This window comes from Podarcis vaucheri (assembly GCF_965113315.1).
Source record: "Podarcis vaucheri genome assembly, chromosome: 12".
In the NCBI taxonomy this organism is placed as follows: Eukaryota; Metazoa; Chordata; class Lepidosauria; order Squamata; family Lacertidae; genus Podarcis; species Podarcis vaucheri.
Window position 1 is genome coordinate 44151317 of NC_138750.1, and position 26017 is coordinate 44177333.

Below are 26017 nucleotides of genomic sequence, written 5' to 3' on the forward strand. Positions count from 1 at the left end.
GGACAGGCAATAAGAACATGAAATGAAGGGAGAAGAGAGAGGGAGGTGGTGGTTCTGGAAGTGATTGGCCTCTCTGATTCTGTTTCCAATACTTAAAAAAATGATATGCTGAAAAAATATTATGTGCACGGTGAACAAGGGTGTGTAGTCACCTTCACTGACAGACACAGCCCCCCTGGCACCTTGTCATATTTGCAGGAACGCAGAAGTTACTTACTTGAAAAGGCTTGGCAGCACCTTTTTCATCCTTGCTTGAAATTATCTTGGCATTTTTTCTCGTTTCTCGCAAACGCTCAATTGAAGGAGGTTTTATAAAGATGACAAACGGTTTAAATTCTAATGTCCTTAAATGCTTTACTGTCTGGAGGGAAGAAAATGCTAAGTTATGAGCAGCTTGTTTCAAAATTTATTTACTTTGAGTAAGGCAAGTCACCTGGCACTCTCCAGTTTCCATCTGGCACTTCTCTATATTTTTCTCCCTCATCCCCCAGAGCTGCTGCTATTAAGCATAATTTATATAGCATTTTAATTGTGCAGAGTAATTTACAATCGTTCATTCAGAAAGATCCTCCATAGTATTTCCTGAAGTATCAGTCATGTTGGTCATGTATTCTAGTTCCATTATATAGGAGTGTATGTGAATGAGTCCAGTTCTGAACAGGCAGGTAAAAGTTCTCAAGTTAGAATAATTTAGCAAAAAATAAATCTGTTTTCATAGTTAAAGTGGTAAGCAGCTAGTCTTTTAGTACCCAGGTCCATATTCCCCTCTACTAGCAGTTCAGTCCCAAGGTGGCCGGTAGAACATAAGATTTCACATTTCAGCTCTTACCCGCCTAAAGTATCTTATTTGTTTCTACAAAGCAATGCAAATCAGCATTCAGTTACCAACAGAAAAACAAAATGTTGTCGTTTACTTACATGAGGTTGTACATCCAACAAACAAACTTTATTTTTAGCCAGAACAGATCTAACTGAATCTATGCTGGTTCCATAGTAATTGTTTTTATATTCCCCATATTCAATAAACCTGTAATTGAAAAACATTATTGAATGTTTCCTTTAAAGACTCCCCAAACGTAGCATTATACAGAGATGATTCACACAATCCAGTTCTTTTCACTTCTATGTGAGAGTCTATTACAGATTTTTTTGCTTTGAGATTATATATATACAGTGGTACATTGGTTTAAGAACAGCTTAGTTTATGAACAACTTGGATTAAGAATGCTGCAAATCCAGAAGGAGGTGTTTTGGTTGTGAACTTTGCCTTGGAAGCAGAACATGTTCTGCTTCCGGTTGAGTGTGTTTCATTTGTAAATTGAGTCCCCGCTGCTATGGGAAAGCACACCTTGGTATAAGAACATTTTGGTTTAAGAACAGACTTCCAGAACAGATTAAGTTCGTAAACCAAGGTACCACTGCACATACACACACACAGTAAACCTGCTTTTATTTCACTGACACAGAGAAAAGACCTAGAGAACAAATAGCCCGCTAAAGTTTTTTTTATCATCCTCATTTGAAACTAATGAAGTACAAACGTGCATAATCTAAACAATAGATTATTGAACGCTGTTTCCACAACTGTTTCCACATCTGACCTGTTTTATCACACAAATAAATAGAATAATAGAATTATAGAATAATAGAGTTGGAAGGGACCATGAGTGTCATCTAGTCCAATTGTTCAATGTAACTTCTTATATAGAAAGAATACAAAATGTTTTTTTGGGGGGGAGTATAACATTATCTTATGTAACACTGCATCAGCTTAATACTGAACAAGTTTGCAAACGAGAGTCAGTGAGGCCCTTCCCTCTTCCTCCCACCCATACCCTCAGCACAGGAGCAGGACTTTGCTGGTGCTGTATACAGAAGTCACCTTTGAAGTTAATAAAAAGAGTTAAAACTTCTGACATCTGTCCTGGACATTTCAGAAGAGGTCTCAAACCCAGAACAGGAGATCTGCTGTCTAGAACTGCTACTGTGTTCATATGGATTATAATCATAGTTGAGGGCAACAGTATATGTAATTGTATTATTCCCATTAGTGGTAATTAATTTTTTCCATTAGTGGTCAGCAGTTGTCAGTTAATGAGCAAATAAGTGGTTCAGGCAAGCCAACAGATTACAGGCAGGGAAGTAAGCAGATATTTAAGAGACTCTGAATACACATTGATGCCCCCCCTATTCAAATCAAGTTTGTTCTGATCTGAATATTTAGAAGAGGAGGCACCTTCCATTTGTCTAGCCACAAACTGACAAAAAACCATTGTTATGACAAAAGTTCTTGCTTTCCCACATACTTGTTGTTCTGTACATCTGTCTCAAACAAGTGCTTGGAAATAAAAATGTACTCAACGCCATCACTTTCTTGGCTTCTTCTTGGTCTTGTTGTGTCTGGTTTTATTGGGAAAGAAATAAGAAACAGTTTACAAATGAACAAACAAAACCAGAAAAACAACAGAAGTCTTTTCTGTTTGATCACAGAATCATAGAATTGTAGAGCTGGAAGGGACCACGAGGGTCATCTAGTCCAACCCCCTGGCAATACAAGAATCTTTTGCACAACATGGAGCTCAAACCCATGACCCTGAGATTAAGAGTCTCATGCTATCAGCTTAATGTTAATTACCAAGACACTGTTGCAATGTGAGTGGAGGGGGGAATATAACACAATAGCTCCTCCCTCCTCTGACAAAGATCAGGAATTGGCTTAGGTTCCATGCATTCTCTCCTCATTCGTGTTCCCTTCATAACATACAGAAGTGTTCCCAGAGTTTTTGAAAGCAACCCAGGATATCAAATCTCCTTTCTCTAGTGGTTTCAATATTCAGAAGGACATATGAGAAAGCATGTGTGTCCAAGAACCATTATTGATCTCATGGCACAGAATTAATTCAGTTTTTGGACATCCTTCAAGTTGATATCTTTGTTGCAATTCATGAAAAAACTACATCCTAAAAATTAGAACGCTTGCAAAACTTAGTGCCAATACTGTTTATTCCTTTTTGTAATATCTGAGCAATATACCCAATATACCCAATAAAAAAGCATTAAAGCATTGGTATTACACATGTGCTGTACCACACACATTTCATTCATAAAATTTTGTGAGTGTTTCAATAAGCTTTCAAGTTATATTGAAAACAAGTGCTTTAATCCCTGCTTCAATAGTTCCTTATTTACTTCCTGCGCTACTGAATTCAGTGTTTCATTTGTCGCTATAGATAACTTTATTTTCGATTTTCTCAACACTTAGAGCAGATTCAGGCCTTGCTCAGATGCAACAAGGCTTGTTTTGAGCCTTAAGCCTGCATGCTCCCTTCCTACCCCTAAGATAATTAAAGTACTCATTCCTGTCAGTCAGCTGCATCAACACTCAGCAAATGGGTGGCTTGCTCAAATTTGTTAACACAGCAAAAATATCAAATATGGATCAGTTCTAGTCATCCCTTGGAATGGTTTTGCCTCTATTCTAGCAAGTTGGGAAGTGATGTGGAAGCACCAAGTCAGCATTAAAGGTGCAGATGGGAGTGCAAACCCGACTATGGCATAACAGGCCCCTGGGCCACTCCAATTCTGTCCAGTAGGGCCACAAATCCCTCCTCTCTGTGCCATTTGTGGCACAACCTCTACAGGTTGGACAAAGCTCCACAATGCTGGAAGAGTACCTACCCCATCTCTCACAGAGATTTTAAGTGAGAGCTTTTATGTTCTAAAGTGTTTAGCGACAGCAAGAAAAAAGCACAGCCTTTACATTCTTATTCAAGGGGAGCACTCCTAAAAGGCATACCCTATATGTTCAAACATGTTCACCTTATGCCAGATTAAGTAAAACTGAACTTTATACCAGTGGCGTATACCAGGGGGGCCGGCCCTAACACCTGGGGGTTAGGGGGCGCAAATCCACGGGTTAGGGGGCGCAAATTACTTGCCTTGCCCCGGGTGCTGACAACCCACGCTACTCCACTGCTTTATACAGAACTGATTGTCACTTACGTGGCACGGTTACACCATAATGCTGAGTATCACTGATCAACAATTTCCGTTTAAGTTCATTCAATCCTACACCCACAGGCCCTGAAAGTTAAAATGCATTGTAATCAATTATCCTTCGATTACTATTTTGAACATGCAACACCTTATGATGTGAGATTTAAAAGACACAAGGCCAGAACAAGATGTGTAACTTCAGCACCATCCGCATTCTCTAGGCAGAGATAAAGAGATTGCCCTTACATCAAGTAACTCTCTGTGTATATCATAATCTGGCAAAATAGGCAGCAGGTTGTTCATTCTTGTGACCTGTGGGCTTCAGGAACTGCAGTTCTACATTTCCTGGAAAATGAACAACCCACTGCCAGTTTTGTTGAAGAATGATACACACACAGTTACTAAATATACAAAAATATGAATCTGACAGAGCAGAGATTATTGGAGATACCCAAGAATCATGACTGGATATCCATCATCCCACCAACATATTTAGGATCCACTGTACCTTGAATACAGGCAGCAATTTCATGTGACTTTGTTTCATCTTCTTCGCTTTCTCAAGACACACAAAATTGAAAGGTGTATTTCAGGCTTCCTCAAACTCAACCCTACAGATGTTTTGAGACTACAATTCCCATAATCCCTGACCACTGGTCCTGCTAGCTAGGGATCATGGGAGTTGTAGGCCAAAAAACATCTGGAGGGCCAAGGTTGAGGAAGCCTGGTGTATTATGTTTAGCCCATTCTCTGCATAGATGGAAAAGCTGAAAGAGACACTTAAGTGATTAGCGTTTCTCTTCTCAGCTCCAGATTATGAGTGTGAGCCATTTATAAATATTCTGAATAGTTTAATATATTCAGACCCATCACAGTTATTAAATATTCAGATTTGACTAGTTGCACCCCAACCCATATGTGCAGTAAAGAAGTACTAATGAAGGCCAAATACTTTTCATTATTTCCAAACCATAGATTTTCCAGAAAAGCCAAGCTGTTGCTGAATTTACACCATGTGCACTTAAGCAAGAAATGGCATGGCAAGTTTCATCTTTGCTTTGCATGAACTATAATTTATTACTGTAGATGAATGCCTAAAATGTAAACAAAATTTGTTGGCGCAGTCTGAAAATTTAAAATGACTGTGAAACTATCAGCATTAGATTTTTGTTCTTGTATTACCATTCTTACAATTATGCACCTCCAGACAACAGTGACTTATATGAAAGTAAATTACAATCTTATCTCTATGGAAATGGAATGGTTACTGGTAGGTTGAAAACGGATTTTTCATGAGCACTAGGAATAAAGCCTTCTAGAAAGGTAGTATCAAAGCTCTGCACAGCTATGAAAACATATTTGATTTCCACTTATTCATGGTCTTCCTCACAAGGTTTTTGAAACATTCAAGGTGTTTGAAAATGACTGTTGTCTTGTTTTGTTGTTCTGCTGTATTGTTTTGCCTTGAAACCCAGCCATTTCAGAAATTTTAACTGAATCAACGCTATATTAACAGTCTTCAGTGCTTTGAGTATCTAGATGATCAGCAACCATGGCAAGGCATCTGCAACAGCTTACTTCATCTAATTTTATTTTTGGTTTGAACAGCTATATCTGAAATAAAACTCAGTAAAATTTATTGGCTTGTATACAAACTTTTTTGCTTCATTTTTTGCTTCACAGAAAGAGTTGAGCATACAGAAGAACTGCTCCCATGATTCCAACTTTCCTTCCATTCACAGACCCCAAAATTAGGATACAAGCCATAATATTTAAACAACTAGTTGGTTCAATCATTTTAACATTTCATGTAAAGGTCCACTTCAGACTCCTCCCCCCACTACTCTGAATCAGGATCCTCTATTAAGGTATTCTACACAATTTCCTACTTCTCCCTTTTTGTTGTTGTTTAGTCGTTTAGTCGTGTCTGACTCTTCGTGACTCCATGGACAAGAGAACGCCAGGCACATATGCCTGTTGTCTTTGTCCATGGAGTTTTCTTGGCAGGGATACTGGAGTGGCTTGCTGGTTCCTGCTCCAACTTCTCCCTTACCTAAGGATAAAGTGACATACGGGGACCACAGGACTATGATATTAGAATTTAAAATAACCCAAATAAATTCATCTGCTTTTTTCCCTGACATTCTGCAGAATATCTTACCCAAATGGATGCTTTTCTTGTACAAACTGGTCATCTTTCCTAACACGCCAAGATTAAACCTTTGCACTGAAGTATCAAGCGACACATTTCCCAGAAAGGAAATGAGTGTTAAGGGGTTAATTTCAGCCTTCCCTGTGTACCCCACTTGTGTATTAAAAATTTCCAGCTGCCTACCACAAACACCATTACTAGGTTTAAATAATTACTTTTGCCCCTTTTGTTCCATAGTTGTTGAGGAGATATCATTTTATGGTTTATATCCAAGGTGCAACTAGAGCAAGATGTTTGCAAGCTGGGGGAAGCCCTCTTACTGTAAATCTAATACTGGTGATCCATATTCTGCCTAATCTGCCATCATACTCCTTCTGATTCCCTGATTCCCTGCAATGAGGAGGGGAGATCACAGCTCATCATTATGTGCTGGAGCAAATGTCAGCCAGGATATGTACAGTAATGTTAAATTCAGACCTGCAGCATTTGGAGTTCTGCTTGTCTCTTAGACAAAGCACCATTCCTGCTAGCATTCGCTTTATTTTGTCAGCTGATCAGTTCCAATGCCCTTCTGAATATCAATACTCCTAACAGTTAATCAGTCATGGAATCACAGACTTCTAGAGTTGGAAGGGACCACAAGGGTCACCTAGCCCAACCCCCAGCAATGCAGGAATCTTTTGTCCAACATGGGGCTCAAACCCACAACCTTGAGATTAAGAGTCTCAAGCTCAAGACTTGTGCTTTCTCCAGTGGGTTAACACACCACCCCATAGCTCAGGGCCCACTTACCTACAAACAGTGGCTACTTTTATTTTAGGGACTAGAATGCAGCTAAATAAGCATTCACTATCCAAATTATCTACTGGGGTGAACCAAAACTGGTTAGAGCCTCCATCTCGGCCTGCTAGGTAGAAGAGAGAGGAAAAAGGCAGATGGCAGCAAATGTGCGGGAGCTGGGATTAGATAGAAAGGAGAATCGCATCCCAAAACAGTGATAGTCTAAACTCTACATCGAGTTTATATTCTGTGAATTAGAATTCATTTATTTAAAGTAAGTTTAAGTGAAACATCTACTTGGCAGCCAATTATTTTTTAAATAGACTCCAATAATAAATTGTGTTTTCAGTTACTATAACTGAACATTTTTGCCACAACCAATTATGTGAAAATTTAATTATTTGTCCTTGTATTTCCTGGCACTAACATCAAAATTGTATTTCACACATCGTATTGGATGCAGCTACTAGCATGTCCAAAGCTTTTAAATCTGATCATTTCTACTGTACCTATATTAACAGTGCCAGTTTTTCCACATTTTACCCAAGACATTTTTATGATATTGGCCAGACTTATGCTGCTTCTAATACCAAGAGAAAAACATCAAAATTACTGAAGTCTGCAATAAATTTGTGAGCTGCTTTTGTTACTGTAAAAGCACACTTTCTTCACTTGATTTAGTACCACCAAAATAAAACGAAATTTCTAGATATCCCTCAGAGCCAGCATATGTGATTTGTTATAAAAAGTCTACTTATCACACATTTCACAGAACTCTGTTGATATAGGTGTAAAATCAACTCAAGCATGTTATTACTTGCTGTGTAGAACCCACAATCTCTCGCTCACAGTAGTAGGTGCCTGAACTTCTGCGTTAGAGAATGACAAAGCTGTTTATTAAAAACTGATTTTAAGTGTTCCCTTGGATATGAGCTATATAAAAACAGCAGTTCTACAGTTCATAACAGTCCCTGATAGAGGGTCATATTTCTTCTGGTCTGCAACTTTTTATAATGGAAGAAAATCTGCTAATGAAACATTGGCCTATACACTACTGCAAAAGAAACTAAAATGTAGTGCAACAAGTACAAGAACAATTTATAATTGTTGGATTGTAAATGGAGTATATTGGAAAATATTTCTAAAAGGCTTTTGTAAGATCTCTAAATTGGTTATCAAGTGCTGAGATTGCTGACTAGATTCAAAGACCATAACCCCATCCTAATTTATGTTCTGGACCATATCTTAAGTTTCTGCAAGTGACCAGTCTTGAGCATATGCTGGAATTAACTGCTGAGGTAATATAGGAATCACCCAACTCAAGAACAGAACAGAACACTGCTTGGGCTACCCTGCAACTAGAGTCAGCTACTAGTCTACATTGGCCACACTTATTTTTGATAAAACACAGTTAAGGAAGACTAGGAATCTGTTTGGAAGAAAAGGGTAGCTTGTTTATGTAACACATTAGCAAATAGTGTTTGGTATATTGATTGCTTCATAGTTATGTTCATTAGCTTCATAATTGATGTAATAGTGGGTATTTTTTATTGGCTACTGGCAAATAATAAAACTCTGGAGTCAAATAGAATGGCACTCTAAAGCAAACGGAAGCAAAACTGATGAAATCTGCTGTGGCTATGTGTCAAACACTTAATAATAATAATAAAATAAAATAATAATAATAATAATAATAATAATAATAATAATAATAATAATATCTTGCACCATGACTGCAGATCTGCTTGTGATTAGCTATCCCTACAGTGTGATGAGATTTAAGAGCACAGGAAAAGGGGAGCAAGCGAGCTAGCTAAATAAATGTATTGTGAACCATCTCAAGGCATTTGTTGACTATGAATACAAGTTGACTATTTGTTGACTATGACCTGAATACCATTTGGCAGGAATTACGACTTGGGAGAGTGCTATTGCACTCATGTCTTGCTTGTGGGCTCCCCATAGGTAATGTGGTTGGCCACTGTGAGAACAAGATGCTAGACTAGACTGCATGATAGGGAGAGAAACTTTACAGAAAGGCTATAAGCTTTTCCATGTGGGAAAACAATGTATGTGACTGAAAAGGGATGAAAATCATCTTTTCAGCAGGTGAATGCACAGGCTGTCAGGCCAGGAAAAAGAATGATGGAAGCTGTAAAGACAGAAGTTCACTCTCTCTCCTTCTGGGCCTCACATACTGAGGAGAGCCTTCTCATATCCTTCTTGCTTTCAGGCCCAGGATAAATATGATGAATATTCATGCAATCTGGTCAATATGGCTAGTCCATGAGACTTTCATGCTGGATGCTTACTGTTCTCAGATATGCATATAGACACATGTTCTAGCTGCCATTGTGCTGGGGCACCTCTGAACTTTTCAGCTATCAGCTTTCTGAGGGTTACATGCCAGTGGTGGATGAGGCCAGAGGCAAAAGAGCAACTAATGTACATTTTTATCTTTGTACAGTACCTGCCTGCCCTTGTGGTTCCTTATAAATATACTTGAATATACAGACCTCAGGAAACACCTGCTTCCACATGAGCCTCTTGAGACTCTTGAACATTTCAGGTTGCTTTGGCATATGATTTTTAAAGTCCAAAAAGATAACACGAAACACAAAACAGTTTAGTCTTTATTTAAACAACCTAGGTTCCTAATTCAAATAATTAAAACTTACCAACCAAGACAACAAGTCTGTATTTCTCATTGGGCTGTCGTCTATACTTTGCTACTTCTTCGTAAGTTGGGACATCTGCTGTATCGTACTGATCACTCTTCTTGCATTCATACATAGTCTTGTTTGTTTTTCTATCTTTTCTGCTGAGGCGAAAACTCCTCCTGAAACCAGCTGTAGTTACGAGATTTTAAAAAAAAGCAGAAGCAGGGGTTACTGTCATCAGCCTAGCCAGTAGCCCATCTGCAATAAACGCTCCTTCATATGGGCACCTGTTACTTTTGTTACTTAGTAATTTTTCTTCCTTATATCTTGAAGGACCAAATTCAAAGTCCAAATTGTTTTCCATATATATTTGATTAGGCTCATGCAAGAGCATATGGGAGCCATATGGGGTGAAATTTGACATCTTTTTAATCTCCATTGTTTTGTGTTTACTTTTGAAGTTCCCCTATGTTTTTAGATAGGATTGTGGCCTAATCACATTACCAAATTATTTTTATTCAAAAGGTGCCAATTTCAAAGTGTATGGGTTGCTGGTGAAAATTAGGAATGATGTATTTTTTAAAAAAACAAAAACATCATATTGCTATAGCAGGCTAGATCTCTGTTAAGCACTGAGAACAGAAATATGAGGAAATGTCACATTTGTAATACAGACTTGCAAAATTTGCTGATATCCCTACCCGCAAAATACTGATAATTACCCTAACTCCCAGATACTGATCATTTTAAAAAGTGCATGCAGAATCAACAGAAGACACTCATTCTTTCTCTAAATATGTTCCCAGCTGAGATCATATATTTGACATCCACACTGGTTCAAAGTAAGTCAACAACAGCGATGAATGTTTCTAAAAACCTATTAGTCATAGCTGTCAACTTTCCCCTTTTCTTGCAAGGAATCCTATTCGGAATAAGGGAATTTCCCCTTTAAAAAAGGGAAACGCTGACAGCTATGCCTATTAGTAGCTTCACAGTCTTGAATTACATTAAAAATCAATTTTAATCATTGCAACACCAATATGCTTTGTTCTGATAACACATACATCATTAAATGGGGCATAAGATAAAATATAATTACGGGGAGAAACAGTCAATATATTAAACAACATAGCTCAGCCAGTCTACAGTTGTGTTTGTCACTTGAGTCAGATGTTCTACTCTGAGCAATCCAGGACAGGCTTCTTATGATGGGAAATAGATCTCATGCCTCCTTGCCTGCTGAGACAGATCTTCACTGAGTTGTTGCTTGTCCTTACCAAGATCTGCTTGCCTTTATGTTGCCTAGAAAAGCCCAATGTATCAGTATGATCACCTTTAATTCAAGCCACTTGATACTTCTTTATGTTTCAATACTTTGCATCCTCTGGTGCACTATTGGTATGACCAGAACCTTCATAAACACCATGGGAGCAGCAGTGAGACAAAATGGTAGTGCTCAGAGTCAATAGTGACTGCTTTTAATAGAACCACAGGAATGTCTTGTCCCTTAAATGAATGAGTTACACAGATAAACATCTAAGAATTCTATCACTCCCACCCTGAACTCCAGTCACAACTGCATCCCAGCATGCTGATCTGCCAGAGAATACAATACTTCTGATGTGCTGCTGTAGATCAGAGCTAGAAATTAAAAGATAACTGAATGCAGGAAGAATCCTGAATCACTACAGCCAGCCGTACACCTGAATAGGCAAAAATGTAAAGCTGTGATTGTCAGTTGAAGGGTGGTATACAAATTTAATAAACAACAATATCAACAGCAAATAGAAATGCAAGGAAAATGCAAAGGAAAGTCATTTAAAAAACTCATCAGAGTAGCTGTTGAAATAAGGGGTGTATGAAGAGATGGCAGTAATAGTTTTTCTGCATTTGCACTGAGCACTCCCTTTCCCAAACAACTTGGGAACAATCCTTGATGTGTGCCAGGCAAGAGGAAAAGCTGATGATGAGAATGATTCTTTGGAAATGTCCCACCCCTGGCAAAACAACAACACTTGAGAACAAGCAGGGAAAAGGTGATGGTGGTAGTGGTAGTGGTAGTAGTAGTAGTAGTAGTAGTAGTAGTAGTAGTAGTAATACTTATGCACTTGCTCACTCATAAAAAAGAACCAGGAAAAATGTGATAATTATTATCACCATCAATATGAAGCCTCTGAACTGCCCTCACCCAAACAACTTTGGAACAACCACCATTGTACAGTATGCAGCAGAAACAGCAAATGGTTGTCATAACCTTCCCCCACCCCCCAGTATTCTACTGAAGCAGCTATCAAGCAGCCATCCACTCTACATTCCAATAGGCAGCAAAACAAAGAAAGCAGCAATGGGAAGGACCCCCAGATTTCATCTCCCACATTTTCAAAGAGTTTCTGAAGCAGCTGCTCTATATGGATGGCAGGAAGCAAAGTGAAGCAAACAGAGCAGCAACTGGGTGGATCCAAAGACTAGGATATAAGACAGAAGCAGGAAAAGGGCACTAAAGGGGGACAGCAGCTATTTGGAGCCCCAGGTTTTCCCACTGCCTGGTGTCTAAACAGCTCACTTATCAATCACAGCTCTCACTTCACTGACTGGCTAATCATTTCACAGAAATTACTGGTGCTTAGAAGGGTACCTGCACACTTTGATTATATTTTTTTCCTAGGAGGGGTAGAGACATGTACTTTCGAAAAATGAAAGCTGGGGCACCAAATAAGGCCTTCACTGGTTCCATGGGGCTTATGGCAGCCTGGTAGCTCCTTCCAATAGAGGAGTCAACTTTGCAAGCCAACCCTGTTTCCTGCTGGTGGGAAAGGCACTCCTGGAGGGTATCTGAATGCCCTCCTTACTCTACAAAAGAATAGCTGCTGCTCAAAAGGTTTAGGCTCCCCTCTAGAAGTACATACTTGAGGGAAAGCAAAAACTTCCCTCTGTTTTGTTCCACAGATCATCAGTGAAAGGCACTGAAAATTAAGCCAGCTCCTGGGTGCAGAACCCTTTGCATTGATCCCATTTCATGGTCAGACTAGATTGTAACAAATTAGCAAACACTGAACAGGACCTTCCACCGCCCTAACGCTCATCCCCTCTTCCTGGTCAGGTTAAAGTGTTAGACTATTCCAAGTGCAATCAACCACTTTAGAAATGCTACACACTGAACATGTTCCTAGCAACTAGCTGTAGAAACAAAAGGGAGCAACACCCCCTCTTCTGGTAATGGCTCACACCATTCTTCTTGGAGACTAAAACCGGTATTTATATTGAGTTTATAGAGTTTTTAAGTATGTTAATAAATTGCTATTTAAATAGTTTTCGCCAAAAGGGTGAAACCAATTATTGTTTTTAATAGTATGCAAACAGTTAACTACCAACAAAATAGTTTAACTACATGGTTTGAACCATTAAACTACATGAAAATTAGTTCAACTTCTGTCCTTCACTGCTGCCCATTTAATACCAATCACTTTTTCAAAATTGTATGCACTTTTCCCTCTATATACATTGAAGACAACCCTTTGTCTTCAATGTATATAGAGAAAAAGACAAGCCATTGTTTCCAATAAGTATCAACAGCAAACATCTCACAAAAAGTAGGTATCATTTAGACCTAAATGGTAAAGCCCTGCCCACAGGCTCACAATCTACAATGATATATGCGTGTCAAATTTAATACAGTTTGACATACATTATAGACAAATAGCAAGTTCTCTGTTAAACCAACACCATATCATTGACTAGCACAGTAAAAACATTGTTAATTATTTCTGGACAACTCCAGTCTGTAGGAAGTTCATTTCTGAGGCCACCTTATAACAGTACACCCAATTCCTGAAATATGACTAGGGCTTTTAAATAGTTTTTATTCTGTATGTCTGATACCACTGTAGTTTCACATTATGAATCCCAGAAATGACATTTCACGAAAACCGAATGAAGCTATAACACTTCCAGCCTGTATCCACAGTTAAGAAACTGGGAGTGACCCAATGGTCTCCCCTTCTTCCTCCAACTTTCCAGCAAAAGTATCCTTCCAAGCCTTAGCTTAGAGTGCATCTGCATTGGCACTCACAAGGTTCCCTTCTAAACTAACGCTTGCTAACCTGCTTCAGATTCTGGTTGTGGAGATCAGTGAACATACTGGGCCAAGAGTGATACCAAACTGAACAGGCTGACTGCAGATACCTCAGGGTATGTAAGTATCACCTACATGGAGGCTCAGAGAGCCCTGCTGGTAGAGGTATGTAAGAGGAAGGCCAAGGTAGTGATGGAGTTTTCTCCCCCTCTCATTATCTATGAATTATGGCGTATCTCCACGCATCCCATGAACTACTCAGAATAATCTTATGATAACTGCCTAGTTATGCATTTTTATTCTGTATGACAAAAAGTGTGAGTTAAAGTTGATAATCCATCCTACTCAATTATACTAAGTTAAAGAAAATATATATTTCAACAGAAGAGATCAACTAGCAAGGTCTGGCATTAAAGTTGCTAATTTGAATGTCATCAGTGGAACTGCTATTATTCATCAGTCTCCCGACAGCAGTTCCCTGAGTGATGTCAATGATCAAAAACTATTTAAACAAAACAAGAAATCATTAAAGTAAATAAAACAACCATAAAACAGAGACCACAAGATTAGAAATCACAGCAATAATCAGTAAGACAGAGCTCCCAAAATGAATTTCACAGATCTAAAATGACCATGCTAAAATCACAGCAACATGCAAAGATTAAAGAATTAATTATTTCAATTAATAAATATAATCAATTTTAAAATGCCTGGGAAAATAAAAAAAGTTCTTTGCCTGGCACCAGAAAGGCATTAAAATGGGTGTCTCTGGCATTCCACAACCAGAAGGCCTTTTCCCTTGTAACTATTCTCTCCGCACCTCAGTATGCAAGGGGTACTAGGAGAAGAGTTTCAGATGATTACAGTGGTACCTCGGGTTACATATGTTCAGGTTACATACGCTTCAGGTTACAGACTCCGCTAACCCAGAAATAGTATCTCAGGTTAAGAACTTTGCTTCAGGATGAGAACAGAAATTGCACAAAGGCAGCGCAGCAGCAGGAGGCCCCATTAGCTAAAGTGGTGCTTCAGGTTAAGAACAGTTTCAGGTTAAGAACGGACCTCCGGAACGAATTAAGTACGTAACCAGAGGTACCACTGTATTTCAAGGCTCAGATAAATGTAACTGGGAAGAAAATATCATTCAGCTACTGAGGTCCCAAGGGCTTTAACAGTAAAAGCTATTCTGTTTGGATTGGTAGGCCTCCTGTGGCATGCAAATGTCAGGCATACAGATTTAGACCACAGCTTCTAAAATCTATCTTGAAGCATGGTTACAGACAAACTTCTCTACCAGTCTACCTATCTGCAGTGTCACCTTCCCCTTTAATAAATCATGTGACATGGATATATTAATAAATTATGTAGCATGCCCTCAATTAGTTTCCACCTACTCTTGTCCTGCTGATTTACCCTGAGTAGTTCCTGCATCACCAGGATCTCAACCTCTTTCCCTATTCTACCACATTTTATACCCCAATATGGGCCAATTCTTACCAATAATTTGTGTCCTCTTCCCACATCCCTTCCTTGAAGAATAAAGAAAACCTAATATGGTATGTTCCACTTACAATGGTTCTTGTGTAGCATCTTCTAAGGAATTCCCAGTAAACTACTTCAAGAATAGGTGAGCAAAGATGAGCCAGTCCGTGGTATTATTACTTGGCTCATTGACAAGAAAGTAATCTCAGCCATCCAACAGTACTAACTTACTTCCCTATAAGTCAGCAGTAGCCAATGTGGTACCCTCTAGATGTTATGGAGCCACCAACTCAAGTCAGAGTGGCCAATGGTCAGGGATGATGAAAATTGTAGCCCACAACATGTGTCAGGTACCACAATGGCTATCCCTACACTAAGTCACAAGGTTACAACTTTCACCATTCCTATCAGCTTAGTCAATGATAAGAGTTTATGGGAGTTGTAGTTCAATATCATCTGGGGACCCAAGATTGAAGAATACTGTGATAGAAAAATAATGTAGTCAGATGGAATATAGCCAGCCTAACATTTTGTCCAGAACAAGTATTTAAATTTCTTTGCAAATTCTGCCCAAGTAAATTATTTCCTCATATTCAAGGTAGCATTTCAATGCATTCTATATTTCAATGTTAGTAACATATGTTGCGGTTAGGATGCAGATCCTTTGTGTCAAATCCAGTGAGCCATTTTTTAATCTAGAAGATTCATAGCATGCAGTGATGCCCATTACCTGCAAACTCTGTAGCCATCCAGGAAAAAGCTGAGAAAGAAAGAGAGTCTTTTGTAAGCAACTGCTCACCTATGTGGGCTCCACTGTTGTGACCAGCACATTCAGCTTCCTCTGGATGAAGTGTAAAAGCGTACAGAACAAAAGCCAAGAAATAAAGCAGAATAGTTAGATGCCCAGCCATGAATGCAAAAGAAGAGTTACTTAAAAATGACAACTGCAGAAAGCACAGCATAAAAAGCCTTCAATATGCCACTGCTTAAAAATAAATCACTGTGTTGTTCTGAAGTTGAGCAAGAGATTTTGGAGTACAGCAACATGCATATTTAACTTTTCACTGTTTTATTGCCTTATTCATGACAGAAAATAAAGAAGTGATTTTAAAAGGTGTTCTACTTTATATTTTAATGTAGGATAAAAAATACAACAGCTGAAACACAAAGGTAAAGAAATCTACAAAGAATATCAGGAGTTTTTGTATTTGGCTCAATGGATCGGACAGAAAGGGTATTTTTAATGAATATAACTTCTTAGGTATAAAATAGTATTGGTGCCTATTTTAATATACCAAATGTCTAACAAAATACTTTACAGCTTTTGGGTATATACAGATAGATAGATAGATAGATAGATAGATAGATAGATAGATAGATAACCTATCTAAAGAAATCAATGAGCTACAACTGTATGCTGTAAGTGAAAAGTCCCCCAAAGATTGACACCACAGTAGTAAAGCATCTGTCAAGCTGTGTTCCAAAATTGCACCCCTAATGACTGGAAAAGATCCACTTTATTCAGTGTCAAAGTTTGAATTTAAGAAGGATAATCTATTAGAGCCATGCAATAGGACTGACATCATCTTTAGCTCCATGGAAATGTCTTGTGTTAACATATCTGCTTTGTTCAGTTATGTTACTTTGCTAACATTCAGAGGTTTTAGCACACATTCACTTCTGTTCTGCATACTTGACCCATGTGCAGAAACAGGCAGATCTGTTATGTTGGGCCCCCAAAATTCCTGCTATGTGAGAAGGAAAAATACAAAGGAAGAAACCACATCTGACAATGGGATAACACATGTGGATCCCTGTGCCTTACCCCACAGGAATCTTCATGCACACATGCCAGTACTGTGCTGTAGGAACTACGTGCAGAAAGCAACATGTTCACAGTCTTCTACTACCACAATTCTCAGGACTGGAACAACAATTCCCGCAACAACAAAGCAACTGGCTGTTGTGACTACATATACTGCTATCTATATGGATTATTTTCTAATTGCCTCTAAGTCAGTGATGACCTAGAATACTTAGTTTTTAAGCCATCACTTGCAGCCCAGCAGGGAAACTTGTACATGTACCTTCAATTTCCTCTGAGAAGCGCAAAAGGGGGAAAAATAGGATGCAAAGTGATTATATGGACTGAAGACATAATGGAAGAATAAAAGGGAGGGGAAACACCTACCACACTCAACTGTTTCCTCAGCTTAGAACAGCCAAAAGACAAGCAGACATGATTTACATTATATTCAGCACATAATAAAATGGGAAAAACAGAGCTGAGTAATATAAAGAACAGGTTAAGAGCATATTTTGCAGAAGTATGATGCACGGCACGTTCAGCATTTTGCTGCAAAAGCCTGTACCCCAATTTCTTTTTTGGGAGTGGGAAATGACAGAACCTCACTTTCAAAATGTGTAAAGTTTTTTGGTGCATATGCAAAGGCTATGTTCCCCTAACACTGTTTAAGAGGCAGAAAGGTTTGCACCAGCCCTGGGATGAAAAAACAACACATTAACTAGTCATGTACTGCTTAGCATCATAAGTAACAGTCACAGGGTTTTCAATCATAATTTTGAAATGGTTACACTCTTAAGTTGAAGTTAAGTTGTCTACAGGTTGTTGCTTTCATCCAGAGACTTCCTCTAGCCCAGAGCTTTCCAAACTTTTCATATGTCTTTCTAAAAAGACATGCATCATTTTGAGACGTAGTAATTCAGTTTTACTAGCAAACCAGAGGTTAAACTAACCCCTTATAAGAGCACAGGGAGCGTTTGTGTGACACACCTACACATTGCAGCTGACACACTAATGTGTCGTGGCACACAGTTTGGAAAGCTCTGTCTGAGCCCAGAAGGAGGGAACCTGAGGTTCTCCAGATGTTGCTGGACTCTGATTCCCATCAGCCCTAGCCAGTATGGCTAATGGTCATGAAGGATGGGAGCTGTAGTTCAGTGACATATGGGGGCGACAGGCTCCCCACCCCTGCCCGAGTTTATTAGACACATCCCAAAGCCAACTTACAATGCACTAGAACAAACTTTCTTTGGGCTCATTTCTATGCCTGCTTGCCCAACAAAGTCTCCCCTCCCACCAAAGACACAACTTCTGCTAGTACCACTTTTATTGCTCCTTGATCAAGCATCATTACTTTACACAGGTAGATTCTGATGAAATACAGATATCAGGGCACAACACACATGCATATCAGTTTTAAAGGGCACATGCATGTAGTTATTCAGATTCTTATCCCTTTACAATACAAGGAAGTTGCAATCACAAAGGACAGGACGCCTACTTGAATGCGTTCTTAAGAGGCAAAGGACTGATAATAGTTCATATATGTGCTCTTTACAACTGATACAATGTATTATGAGAGAGTTGCTCTTACAGAACAATACCATTATCTTCTCAGCCAAGAAAGCCCAAGATCTGCCAAATCCAAACACTTTGGATTGCGCTGTTAAGAAAGAATTAAATTATAGGCCCTGTTAAATTTGTCATAGCCCGCCTTCTTTGAACCAACCCAGGAAGAGCTTAGTTGCTTAGCTGAGAAAGAAATGAAGAAGAGGACAAATACTTACTGGGAAAGAAAAGCCTCCTTCAGAATTTATTTTTTCAATGAGGATAAATTTTCCCACCTGAACTATTAAGGGTGTTGCATTTATGAAGTGAGCAGTGTGTGAGATCTGTTAACACAAAACTTGGCCAGCTCATTACCATGAAAGCCCCTTGCATTCACAAGGAGAGACCAGATTTCCATTGCCATGCTTGGACCCCTTTGGAGGCTACATCAACAAGAAAGCTTCCCGCATGGAGCGCAATCCATGAAGCTGCATTATTATTAGTCACCGATGTGGGTACCTGCTACTTTGATGTGAACCAAAGTATCTAACATTTCAGTTCTATAACGTTGCCTACTTATATTTGGCATAAATTATAAATACTGTTAGCCATCTCAGTTCTTAGATATCAAGCCCTTATACAGCTAAAACAGCACAAAATGGAGATGGGGGGGGCATTATGGAAGGAAATAGCCAAGAAACTACAAAACAGCACACTGAAGACTGAGTATGCTCAATGAGCAACTTGACAAGATTAAAATAAAATAAACAGTAGATTTTAAAACAATATACAATACAAAATTACTAAAATGTGACTGAAACAAAATCTTGGCTGACTGGGGGTGGAGGAAAAAAGGCTGTGTACATGTGTGTACTGAACAGGAGCATGCCACACTACAAATAAGAATAATTGTGGTTCCACTTTCTTATATATTTTTCTAAGATGGAAAGGCAAGTTTGGTTAGAATGGATAAAGAAAAAATTAAGCAAAAGAAATATAGTTGTAAGATGCACAGAAAGGAAACTGACAAAAGAACTGGGCTGATGAAGTAACACAAATTACTTGAATGTAAATTGGAACACAACTGATGATTTATATCAAGGATCTGTTTTATTATTAGTTGAACATGCAACTGCTTTGCGACAAGGTTCTAAATGTTTGCCATTTGCTATGCATAACAGATGCATGACTCTATCCAGTATATTTGGGGGAAAGCAGGAGACATTCAGTTCAGTCACTGGCCTGCATCACAATGCACAGCAGCTCCATTTTATAAATGAGCATCAATTGACAAACTATCATAAGCAGGATCACTAAGATTTTCGTGGACGTATAAAAATCTTAAGGTATACAATTGAATTTCCAAGCTATACTGAAAATATTTAACAAAATTAGTATGTAAAAAGATTTGCATGAGAAAGTATAAAAACAAAAAATGCTAATGTATTTTTTTAAGTGGATAACTTTTAGGCAAAAATACTGAAATTCTTCAAATGCACTCTTCTGTTTGATGACACAGCAGACTGCAAAGATGAAGCCTGTATTAATGATGTCACCACAGCAGCAAGTGACCCAAGACAAGATGACACTGACTTTATATAATTTAGGACTGCAAATAGTCATAAAAAGTGAGGTCAAAGTCTGCTGTCCTTGCAATAGTAGGGATTATTAGAGGAAGACTCCTCACTAAATGTCAGGAAGAATACTAGGTTTGAAAGAAGAGTGAAGATGTGTTTGGCTTGCTGACAAAATAGATAGTGGTATAAGGAGTTACAGTGTAGAATTCGACAAAATGAGTTTTACTTTCAGTGTTTGGGCGCCACATAAAAATTTGAATTGTGCACAATTAATTCTCAAAATTATAAAATAGGTTCCATCTTGCTTGAATGCACACCATACTAAATCACATGATATTGATATTGAACTATATAAATATATTTGACAGTGATTAAATATTTCTTCTCTCACACTTAGTGAAAATTTTAAAAAGTATATAATTCAGTTTATATTTAATATCAAAATTACTATTTTATTTTGGTTATACACTTAACTAGGTCTTTCAGAGATTAACCACCCTATCCATTACACAATGCTAATTATGGATTAACAATATTAAATTATTATTAGTCATATGAATGAGAAGACATGTGATACAGCTTAAATATAAAAGCAAACTACCATGGTAAAAATCATGGTTCTGTTGGAAAGAAGGTGTTTTGGCCAGTATTAGTCTAACTGATTTTAATTACTGATGGTTCATGCTCTCTTTTGAAGACATATTACATCAAATGAATGACAAGTTTAAGGGCACGTGCATAAGTTACACCATATAACAAATGTCACCAATTTCATGCAAATGTAGTCCAGTGCTATCCTATGTCAGAAATAGAACCAGTTCACAAATATAAATGACTGTTTCTCCATGCTCCTGACCTGCAACACACACACACAATTCCATGCAACCATTTTATATTAATTTTCAAAAACCTCACAGAAAGTGGCTCATCATCTTGCTGTCCAACTTCAAGTACACCAATAAAATGATTTGGTTTAGAGTAATGTTACTGTCTTTGTACTATAGAAGAATGAACTACTGTGTTTTTTTTTAAACTAGAACTCTGAAACCTTCAAACATGCTATTTTTAGTCCATGATGAGAGATACTGTGCTTTCACATCATTTGCTTTTGATATAATTCTAATTAGGCACACAGAAAAAGTACTTGCTAGAATATTCTTGATACATTTTAAAACATATGCCTTAATGTTTTTGCATAATTTGGATCAAACCCACTTCTTATAAGTCCTATTCAGTTCTAATAAGAAAAGCAGACAGAAAATTTGATAAGCATATGAGTGGTAACAGATCATATATCAGCATGATATTTATTGATATGTTCTAAAAACATACTCCAAAGCAGCTTCACACAACCTCCGGATATTGTTGGACTATGCTTCAAAAGTAGGTGGTTGAGCCTGAAAAAAACACTGACTTCACATGTGTCCCCTTTTGTGTAGTATTTAAATACCCAGTGAGTCATTAAGAATGCCCTTCCAATAATTAGAGATTGGCATATTTATTATTTTATTCACTGTAGGGAATAGGTTTTACATAAGTATTGATGTCAGAAGCGGGGATAAACCATTTTCTTTAACGAAAATCCTATTCCTACAGCATCACAGGTTCTGGCCTGCTGATATATCTTAAGATACCAGCGCCATATCTTAAAAAGAGCTGATACAAGCCATATTTGTGTGAATGAAGGAATATGATTTCTAAACAGACTTACATGATTTTCTATTGGAAACTTTCAAGGGCTGAACCTGTACATCTGATCTTCTTAGTGCAAGCCTCCTATAAAATGATTTGAGGGAAGGGGGGGGGGAGAGAAGCAAAACTCTTTATAATTTTCATAGCTATTTTGAGATTAACGCTCCATATCGGTCTTTTCCAAAGTATCTGATTTTTAGAAGACATTTTCCTAAACAATACAGTCTACTCAAAGTCTATGAAATTAAATCCTAGAAGGGTTTTTTATGTTCTCCAAACACAGCTGCAGTTGTTATTCATGCATAGTACATCAATAAAGATACAGATACCAATGTACTATTTTCCATATGTTTTTCCTTTCCAAGGTGGATCACAAATATTCTATAAGGTTTTGTCATTATTAATGTGAATAGACAAATAAAGAAAACCAAACTACTTGGGCAACAACTTACGAAGTTCAGACATTTTACCATAAGACAAAACTTGAAAGTTGATTGACCTTATAATCCATAAGTGCAGGCATAACAATTATATCAAAGATATACTGATCACATTTTAAGTATCAGAGAAATCAGAAACTGCTCACCTTTCTTGGAAATGCTTTGAAGGAATTAAGCCTGCCCTGGGATTGGCATTACCTTCAAGCTTGGCTTGCCACCAAGTTGCATCATCCTGGCTCATGATCTGAAGAATATCACCTTTTCTGAAAGGAAGTCCAGCTTCTTTACAGGGAATTGCTTTATCCTCACTGGGATCATAGTCAAACAGAGCTTTCATGAAGATCTGGAAGAAGACGGCCTTATTAGTAATTAAATGTCTTATTACAACCCTCAGTCTCCGTTTTTATTGCTTATTGGCATACAAACAACATGCGTAAAAATACAATTGTAAAACACATTTACATATGGGTACAAAATATATTTCAGCCAGCAATCTGAGTAAGTCCCTTTTTCTGAGTAAAGGACCTCTTACCTTGCCTTCTTTAGATGCAGTTTCTTCTTTGATACTGGGTATAATTTTAAATGTAATGGCTCCTTGCGACTGGGACTAAAAGGATGTGAAAAACAAATTATTAAAGCATTCAGTACAAGTTAAAGAAAAACAATAAGGAAGGTAGAGCTAATGCAACTTGTAGTGCTAGTTAACTTGATGTGATTAACATCTTAGTACCTCTTTATAATAGGGTGTGCTACGATATTCTCTTCTGTCCTAAAAACAGACACGTTCTGATAATTTATGCAAAAGTTTGTTAACAGAGTGTTTACAATCAAGTGGTGTATAAATTGTTATGGATTTTAAAAAACAAAACCATAAAATAAATAAGTGAATAGCCTCTCTTGATCTATCAAAGAGTTAATGAACCAAGAAATAAAGGATATAAAAATAACCAATGCAAGAAGAAAGGCCAAGTCAGGCAGGAGGAAAAAACTGAGGACTGTGCCTGCCTCCCAGAGTTCTTTGCTCCTGCCTCCATCACGTGCCGGGGGTTGTAACGCAACCCATTAAGCTCATCATCAACTGCCTTAATTATTCCATTTGTAACCTACCAGAATTTGTATAATTTCTTCTGGTTTTTTATCATCTACAGGAATTCCATTAACTTCCTTAAGTTCATCGCCAACATGAATGAGACCTGTGGAGCATATTTATTTAATAACCATTTTAAAGTTCAATACAATTGTGCATATCTAACATTGTTTCAAGTCATGGTCATTCCTACTCCGCAAAGCACAACAGATTTCTACTTCTCTTCTACCCAAATGCAATTTTATAGCAAGGTCTTTCTGTCTCTCTCTCTTTGGGAAGGCAAAAAAGAATTGTGTTTGTAGTTGTTTACTTTAATATTAAAGGTAAAGGGACCCCTGACCACCAGGTCCAGTCATGACCGACTCTGGGGTTGCAGCGCTCATCTCGCTTTATTGGCCGAGGGAGCCGGCGTACAGTTTCCGGGTCACATGGCCAGCATGACTAAGCTGCTTCTGGTGAACCAGAGCAGCACACGGAAACGCCGTTTACCTTCCCGCTGAAGCGGTACCTATTTATCTACTTGCACTTTGACGTGCTTTCGAACTGCTAGGTTGGCAGGAGCAGGGACCAAGCAACGGGAGCTCACCCCGTCGCAGGGATTCGAACCGCCGTCCTTCTGATTGGCAAGTCCTAGGCTCTGTGGTTTAACCCACAGCGCCACCCGCATTCCTAACTTTAATATTACTATAGTTTTATTGTAATGTGATTGTTTTTAATCTTTCTGCCCAGAGAACCTTTGTTACAGGAGAGCATATAAATGCTTAGTGCACAGAAGTGCTCAACTGTGAAACTGTGATACAGAGAGGCTGATTTGATACCTTCCTTCTTGCTGAGTTTCTAAATGTATTTCACTAATGAGATAATTTTCAAACTGCTAAATTGCATCCATAATACCAAAATCCTATCAGAGATCCTATCACAATAATCTAAAATAATATACATGGCAGAAACCACAAAAAGGTTTCTGGATGCAATTACCTACTTTTACCAAGCAATTTAGAATTCATTTGAAGCACCAGGCTGGCTATCACATCTCAGCAATCACACTTTTAAACATTCTTACCACTTCTATCTGCAGCACCTCCACGCATTATTCGAGCCACAACAACAGCTCCAGTCTGTTCATCCCTTTTAATAGTAGCTCCCTTTAAAAATAAATTGAAACATTATTATGATTTAATGCTGGGCTACACTGAACAGTTTTCTACCAGCAACCTTTCAGTAACTTGAGGAAGGTAACTATATTTGAGATTCCTGTCTTTACAAATGAAGTTATCAGGACCCCTCTATTCCCTGGGTGTTAAAGTATTTGTGAGGTGTTCGAGTACTGAACAATGAAAACATTAACACTACATATAGAAGACTGCAAAAGTCTAGATTTTGTTTTTGTTCTAAAAGACTACATTCAGAGGAGTTTTCCACATCTCCCACATTATCTGTGCTTAAAAGAACATCCCACTTTAGAACACAGTAATTACTATTTGGACTAAGGAGTCTTGGGGAATCTTGGATAGTTTCACCAAGCAAAATTAAGTGACCTGAAAACCATTCTACATTTCAGTACTGCTTTGGAAAACACATGGTGAAGGATTCAGTGTTTTTAAAAAGTGGAATATTTCTTACATTACGGTAACTGTTTTTACAATTATAAAACAGGTACAAGACAAGTGCAGCAGCATGAACAAAGACATATGTAGGAGATGGCTGGTGTGGAAGCCTACAGGAATGAATTACTACTTTCATTCACACTACAAATTACCACCACCAAGCTTTCTCTGCAGTGATTTGTGGCAATAGAGATGGGTTGAAATGGAAACTGAACTTTGTAATCTAAATCTAATCAGATCTCCTATCAGCCCAGAGAGCCAGTAAACCAGGGGTGGGGAATATCAGGTTCAGAGACCCAATGCAGCCCTCCAGGCCTCCCTATATATCCTTCTGAACTCTTCCCAGGTCACACCTCTCTCCCCAGACCATATACCTAACCAGCACCAGCCTTGCTGAAGTGCTTTCCCCTAGCTGCTGGAATATTTCTCTGAACTGCAATAATTTCTATTGCCTAGCGGTCATTTTTCCTCTAGTCACTGCTGTGCATACACAACCTGACTGCCTGTCTCCAGGCACTGCAGTTGTCTGCAAGGGATCCCCCACACAGCAGTGTCAAAGTTGCCAGCATTCATGTCACATTTGCAGACATCTTTATATGGCGGAGCTGATCTGCCAATGGTCCTGGTGCCTGAAGCCAGCTCCCCATAAAGCACATCCTTGGGAGCCTGCCATCTTCCATTCTGTGGTCATGGCCAAGCCAGTGTTGATATCACTGAGACAGAAGTGTGAACATCATGGGAATTGGGGCTTGGGAGAGTACACCTTTGTCTGAGATTCTGTCCTGCCATGTGATGCCCAAAATCATCCTGATGAAGCGTATGTGGAAAGTGTTGAGGCATCGCTCCTGGAAGGGTATAAGTTGACCACATCTCACTTCGATAAAGCAGCATGCTTAATATGTAAGCATGGTCAATCTTAATCTTGGTATTAGCCATTGCATTACATTTTCCCATACCCTTTTGCAGAGGCAAGCCATTGCTGTAGCTGCCTTACCAATACGTCTGTTCAGCTCAGTGTCAATGAAGAGGTTGCTGGTCATGATGGAGCACAAATTTTGTGCACCACTCATATTTATTAGCACCTCATCACTTTCCTACATTTCCTACCCCACTCCAAGAG

At 38.4% G+C, this 26017-nt stretch overlaps 1 protein-coding gene across 1 annotated transcript in view; it reads right to left on the minus strand.

The window, feature by feature from the left end:
• Positions 1–26017, minus strand: part of MPP7 (MAGUK p55 scaffold protein 7) — a 74032-nt gene that overhangs the window by 1668 nt on the left and 46347 nt on the right. The window contains exons 7-17 of the mRNA XM_082193795.1: positions 24354–24435; positions 23311–23396; positions 22736–22810; positions 22350–22546; positions 21783–21847; positions 15873–15902; positions 9607–9777; positions 4003–4083; positions 2307–2400; positions 919–1027; positions 218–361 (exon numbers count right to left, since the gene is read on the minus strand). Coding sequence (XP_082049921.1) covers positions 218–361; positions 919–1027; positions 2307–2400; positions 4003–4083; positions 9607–9777; positions 15873–15902; positions 21783–21847; positions 22350–22546; positions 22736–22810; positions 23311–23396; positions 24354–24435 — 1134 coding nt within the window. The remainder of the gene's footprint in view (positions 1–217; positions 362–918; positions 1028–2306; positions 2401–4002; positions 4084–9606; positions 9778–15872; positions 15903–21782; positions 21848–22349; positions 22547–22735; positions 22811–23310; positions 23397–24353; positions 24436–26017) is intronic.